At 39.2% G+C, this 7,083-nt stretch overlaps 1 protein-coding gene across 1 annotated transcript; it reads right to left on the bottom strand.

Moving 5' to 3' along the window:
• Nucleotides 1–6,133: 6,133 nt before the first annotated feature.
• LOC111473715 lies at nt 6,134–6,763 on the bottom strand. The gene has a single exon (XM_023119144.1). It carries the CDS (start codon nt 6,761–6,763, stop codon nt 6,134–6,136), a length of 630 nt encoding a protein of 209 aa, XP_022974912.1.
• Nucleotides 6,764–7,083: the final 320 nt, after the last annotated feature.

Raw genomic sequence — 7,083 nt, 5'->3', positions numbered from 1 at the left:
TTTTCAGTCACAGGTTCCACTTAATTTTTGGGGAGAGTGCGTTTTAACGGCTGTTTATCTTATAAATAGAACGCCATCACTAGTGTTATCTAACAAGACACCCTTTGAAGCACTCTACAAACGATCACCTACATTTCATCATCTTAAAGTTTTTGGTTGTAAATGTTATGCAACTATAGTACATCCTAAGCAAAAATTTGAACATCGGGCAATTCCTTGTGTTTTCGTAGGATATCCTTGTGGTCATAAAGGTTACAAATTGTATGACATGCAATCTCACAAATTCTTTATCAGCCGTGATGTTAAATTTTGTGAAGATGATTTTCCTTTTTCATCAGCTTCACAAACTTCGACATTAGCTCCTTCGACTCCTGTTGTTCCACTTCATGATCCATCCTACTTAAGCATCCATCCTCCATCCTCCACCTTCCATTCCTCCTTCACCTCCTATCCCTTCACCTACTACTTCGTCGTCTCCTCCACCTTCTCCAGATTTGCCCACTGATTCCAATCCTATCCCGCCTGATACATCAGCTCCACTCCAACGTTCTACCGCACTAAACAGCCTCCAGCTTGGCATAAGGATTATGAGATGTCTTCTGGAGCCAATCATTTAACCTCTAGCTCAAGTCCCGGCACTGGCACCAGGTATCCCCTTCATCATTACCTTTCATTCTCTCGTTTTTCTCCTACTCAACATGCTTTTCTAGCTCTTATTACATCTCAGACAGAACCTAAAACCTATGACGAGGCAGTTGGCGACCCTTTATGGCAGCAGGCTATGAATGACGAAATTGCAGCTTTGGAACGTAAATACATGGTCTCTCGTTCCTCTATCACTTGGTCATAAAGCTATTGGTTGTCGCTGGGTGTACAAAATTAAATACAACTCTGATGGTTCTGTTGAACGTCATAAAACTCGACTTGCAGCAAAGGGATACACTCAGGTTGAAGGTATTGATTACACAGAAACATTTTCCCCTACCGCGAAACTTACTACACTTTGTTGCTTACTCACTGTTGCTGCTGCTCGAAAATGGTTCACCCATCAGTTGGATGTTCAAAATGCCTTTCTCCATGGTAATCTAGACGAGGAAGTTTATATGTCTTTACCACCAGGTCTTCGCCGACAGGGGGAGAATACAGTATGTCGGCTCCATAAATCTCTTTATGGATTAAAACAGGCTTCTCGCAATTGGTTCTCCATATTTTCTACAACTATACAAAATGCAGGCTACACTCAGTCCAAAGCAGACTACTCTTTGTTTACCAAGAGTAAAGGTACTTCTTTCACTGCCGTTCTAATCTATGTTGATGATATTCTGTTGACAGGCAATGATCTCAAAGAAATGCAATATCTCAAGGCTAGTTTACTCCAGAAATTTCTTATCAAAGATTGAAAATTTGAAATATTTTCTAGGCATTGAATTTTCTCGGTCTAGAAAAGGAATTTTTATGTCTCAAAGGAAGTATGCTCTAGACATCCTTCAAGACACAGGCCTTACACGAGCACGTCCAGACAAATTTCTTATGAAGCAAAATCTGAAACTTTCTTTAACTGAAGGAGAGAAATTGAACGATCCAAATAAATACAGACGGTTGATTGACAGATTAATATATTTGACTGTCACTAGGCCTGACATAGCTTATTCAGTTCGTATGCTTAGCCAATTTATGCATGAACCAAGAAAACCACATTGGGAGGCAGCTCTTCGCGTTGTGAGGTACATCAAAGGCACTCCTGGTCAAGGACTCCTACTGCCATCTGAAAAAAATTTAAGATTACAAGCATATTGCGATTCTGAATGGGGTGGTTGCCGAACTTCCAGACGTTCTATTTCTGGGTTCTGCATTTTCCTTGGAAATTCAATTATTTCTTGGAAGTCTAAAAAGTAGACTAATGTGTCCAGATCATCAGCAGAAGCCGAGTATCGAGCTATGGCAAATACTTGTTTAGAGTTAACTTGGTTAAGATACATTCTTCAAGACTTGAATGTTCCACTGTCCGAACCAGCATTATTATATTGTGATAATCAAGCAGCATTACATATAGCAGCTAATCCAGCTTTTCACGAACGTACGAAACACATTGAAATAGATTGTCATATAGTTCGAGAAAAGTTACAAGCTGGAATCATCAAACCGTGTTATATTTCGACCAAAATGCAATTGACAGATGTTTTTACTATCTGGGAAGACAACAATTTGATCTTTTGAAGGACAAGTTGGGTGTGATCGACATACACTCTCCAACTTGAGGGGGAGTATTAAGAGGATATTTTGGAGATATATTACTTAGAATATAGCTGAGATATTTAGGAAGTTGTTAGTATAAATTTGATTAATCGTGTATTTTATTTATTTACAAGATTTAGTCTATTTTTAGGTATTAGTTAATAGTTTGTATCTATTTAAACGTCGTACACCTGAATGAAGAATATACACTTTTCCAATTCTATTTTCTATTCTATTTTCTATTTCTATTTCTTATCAGCGGCCCATGTTTGTCTGTGGGCTGGGTTAGCGACCGAAGTAACCCGATCCGATTCCTTCGTCTTCCTTTCCCAGAAGACCTTGAAAACCCTAATCAAAGATCCACCATCGACTCTAATGACACAGTCTTCTCTGTTTCCTATGACGGTCACGTAGCATCCTTTTCTTCGATTCCAACGATCTGCCTTCGCCTTCTTCAACGCAGCGATCCCTACATTGATGCTTACTTCCACTCGACTCTCCCTCCGGATTAGCAACCCCACCGATTCCGAGAACTCACCAAAAAACCCTCAAATCAACCCACATGATTTCTTTCTGAACACTCTTGATTCCCATTCTCTCAGACACACTCAAATACAAAGAGTTTGGAAACAAAAATAATTTTTAAGGAAAGAGAAGGGTTGCACATAGGAATATAAAGGTTCTCATAACATTTCCATTAAGTTAATAACTTTCTTGTGGAAATCAGGCACCTTTTCCGGCAAGAATTAATGCATAACATATCTTTTCATTTTTTGGAGCAAAAATAAAATCTCAAACATAAAATGTAAAAATATAAAATCTGAATCCTTACACTTACTCCCTATTCGATAATAGATAATAACGTCTAACGAAGAGGTGCTTATCTTGAACCTAGTCCCAAGAAGGCCAAAGATGGGTAAAAAAGGCCCATCTATTCCCATTTCAGAGGTGGAGCAGAACCTACCCCGAGGGAAACAAGAGAGTTTACCCCATATGAGGATCAAGCACCGCCACAAGCACCCGCACCTAGAAGAGTTCAGAGGAGGGTCGTGCCCTGGGTTGTTCCAAACATTACAACCCAACATTATTCTCCAGGACTCAACACCTAGAGAAGCTCCCCTAGTGACAACATTGATTCCTGAGGATATGCTTGCCTAGCCGACAGTGGTGTTTACATTGATTGCGCTACAGACATTTATAAAGACCTCTATGGAAAGCAAGGCTCAGATGACTCAGTTGATGCAGATACGGGTGGTAATTAAGGCTATAGTGTAGGGGACGAGAGATTTAGCGGCAACGACTATGGAGTCTCGATATTTTAGTGGTAAAAATCATCTTCCTTTGATGGAGGCAAGGTGGACCCTATAGCAGCTGAGATTGTATGGTACTTACATGTTGAAGGGTGAAAAGGTGCCTAGAGAACGATTGCTCCAGAGGTAACTTACAATTCCTAGAAATAGTTTAAGGATGGTTATCTGCATAAGTCTTACGCGCCTGAATTAAGTATCAGACAGCATTCCTAGAGCTCAAACAGGGGGATAAATCTGTTGAGGAATTTGACACCGAATTAAATAGGCTGGTGAGGTAGTGCCCTAAGTATGTCAGCAACGAGAAGATGAAGATGGATCGCTCAGTTGCAAGTCTTCAGATAAAAATTAAAAGTTTGGTAATGGCACAGGTATCCTCTGATTATGATGAAGCCTTGAGGATTGCAACCCTGATGGACATGCTAAGACATATGGTAATGCAAACCGGCCCACTAATGACCACTTATAATTCCTCTGGCAATCGAAGAAGGTCGAGCAGACATTCTTTCACATCTTATAGACAGCTCTAGGGGGATTTGAGCGTTGGGGTAGGACCTCAATGTAGAACAGACCTGAATACCTTCCATTTTTCTCATGGACTGCATCTCTTCTACCATGGCTTTCTTCCACTCTTCTTTTTCAGCTGCTTCTTCATAACTCATAGGATCTGAAACAGTAAGAGCAAATTGACATGATACATATATGTCAGTTAAAGATTTATACTTCTTTGGAGGTGTCTCATCCGAAAGTTCTTCAAGAGAAGAATCGTTGTTTAGTGATGCTGAAGATGATGAATTTAACACATTTTTTGTTGTAGTGGAGGCACTGGGAAATGCACTGGAGTTGACCCTTGTCTCTTTATTTGGAGAAACTTCAACGGTAATCTTTTGTTGCTCCCGTTCTTTACTCCAATCCCAACTCACATTTTCATTAAATATTACATCCCTTCTAACTAGAATCTTTTCACCGATGGGATTGTATAATTTATATGCCTTTGATTGAGTACAATAGTCAATGAAAATGCATTTTTCAGATTTTTCATCAAGCTTTTGACGAATTTGAGGATGTTTCAAAGCATAAGCAACACAACCAAAGATTCGTAATTGACTTACAGTTGGTTTCCTTCCATGCCATGCTTCATAAGGAGTTCAATTCATAACAACCTTTGTTGGTGAGATGTTTAATAGATAAACAGATGTTGCTACGGCTTCTGCCCAAAATTGGTTTGGAAGTCTCCTTGCTTGTAACATACTTCTTGTCATCTCCACAATAGTTCGATTTTTTCGTTCTGTGATTCTATTTTGTTCTGGAGTGTAGGGAGCTGTTAATTCTCTTTGGATGCCCTCTTCTTCATAAAATAGATTGAACTCTTTAGATATGAACTCGTCACCTCTGTCTGTTCGAAGAACTTTAATGTGACAGCCACTTTGGTTCTCTACCATAGCTTTAAAAATCTGTAACTTCTGAAAAGTTTCTGACTTACATTGTAGGAAGTAACCCCAGCTCATGCGACTATAATCATCAATGAATAGTAAAAAAATATATACTCCCACCCAAGGACTTCGTTTGCATTGGCCCACATAAATCAGCATGAATTAGTTCTAGGCAATGTGAAGCTTTCTAGCTTTTCCAATAGGAAAGAACTTCCTAGTCTGCTTGCCATAAATGCATCATTCACATAAATTAGTTGAGTCAATTCTTGGTAATCCAAAAACCATACCTTTATTCCTGAGTATTTTCAGGCTGTTCATATGAAGATGTCCATATCTGAGATGCCATAATGTTGAGTCATCTTTCGTGCTAGCAGCAAAATTCTCCATGTTAGAAATATCAAGTGGAAACATCTTATTTAAAGTCATGGCAATTTGAACTTTATGGCCTGATTTCTTATATGTAATGGACACATGTGTTGTCATCAAATAGAACTAAATGTCCTATGGTCATTAATTGTCCAACACTCAATAAATTATACCCTAAATCAGGTACAAATTGAACATTATCTAATTGTTTTATCTTACCATGACTGGTTTCGACTTTCACTATATTTTTTCCCTCAACTTGCATCTCTTTTGTGTTTCCAAGTTGCACCATATCTTTTCCCTCAACTTGCATCTCTTTTGTGTTTCCAAGTTGCACCTTAATTTTTTGCGTCTCATCAAGCTCTTTGAATAAAGATTTGGTGCCTTTCATATGGTTTGAGCATCCGCTATCAACAAACCATAAGTCACCCTTTTTTGGATTAGTATCCATGCACGCCATAAGCAGCTTTTCTTCTTCTTCATTCTCTACTGCAAAATTCATTCGTTGATTTTTATACCGACAATCAGATTTTGTGTGCCCATACCTTCTGCAATGGTAACATTGTATGACATTCCTTTGTTCATTGAATTGTCTCTGTCCATCACTTCTTCATCTACCCTCGTTATCATGACCACCATGGAAGCTGCGAAATCCTCCTCTTCTACCTGCTAAATGAATATTTTCTCTTTCGTTGTTTTCGTTGTTGGTTGTCTCCTTCACCTGTAGTGCCTTTTCTTCGTTCCTTTCTGATGCTCTATTGATTCTTGCCTCATGGGCCTGAAGCGAGCCCATCAATTCATCAACGGAGAGTATGGATAGATCTTTAGCTTCATGGTAGCCACCACATGGTCAAACTTTGGAGTCAAGCTTCTCAACATCTTTGCAACAATTGTTTCGTTTGAAATTTTCTCTCCATAGGTACGCATCTGACTGACTATTGCCATTGCTCTTGACAAAAAATCAGCAATTGATTCGCCATTCGTCATGAGTAGAGTTTCAAAATCATGTCTTAGAGATTGCAATTTCACTGTCATGACCTTTGAATCTCCTAGAAACTCCTTCAATAGAATTGACCATGCCTGCTTTGATGTGGTTGTTGCTGCAATTCGTAAGAAGATAGTCTCATGAACTGCTTGCTGAATAATGAATAAAGCCTTGGCATCGTTTTTCTTGGTTTCTCTTAGTCTCTCATTTTCTTCTATTGTGGGTTCTAATACATCAACAAACCCGTGCTCCACCAAGTCCCATAGCTCATGCGATCTGAGCAAGGTCTTCATCTTGATGCTCCACCACTTATATTTCTCACCATTAAAGATCGGTAACAACGGTACAAAGGAAGAAGCTAGAAATACTTTACAAGTTCCAACATAGTGTAAGTGTATACGTTCCTTCACAAGTTCCAACCACCTTCTTTGTCTCATGTTGAGCTCCTTTTGCATGAAAAAATACTTTAGGCTTTTGTGGTCCGTATACACTTGTATCCTTTCTCGATAAACATAGTGTGCCACATCTTATAGGCGAACACCACGGTTGGTAGCTCTGGGAAGTTTCACAAGTTGTTTGGTAATGGAAGGATTGGAGCTTGGAGCTGATACCAACTTGTCCTTGAGTTCCATGAAGCTCTTTTCACATGCCAATGTACAAGTGAATGTCTTACTCTTCTGGGCGAGTTAGGTGCTTATATTTTGAAAAAGTTCTTTATAAATCTCCTGTAACAACCTGCCAGTCCTAGGAAACTTTG

This window comes from Cucurbita maxima, unplaced genomic scaffold (assembly GCF_002738345.1).
Source record: "Cucurbita maxima cultivar Rimu unplaced genomic scaffold, Cmax_1.0 Cma_Scf00147, whole genome shotgun sequence".
NCBI classification, from domain to species: Eukaryota; Viridiplantae; Streptophyta; class Magnoliopsida; order Cucurbitales; family Cucurbitaceae; genus Cucurbita; species Cucurbita maxima.
The sequence above is the reverse complement of the archived record's forward strand: the minus strand, read 5'-3'. Positions and strand labels throughout refer to the sequence as shown.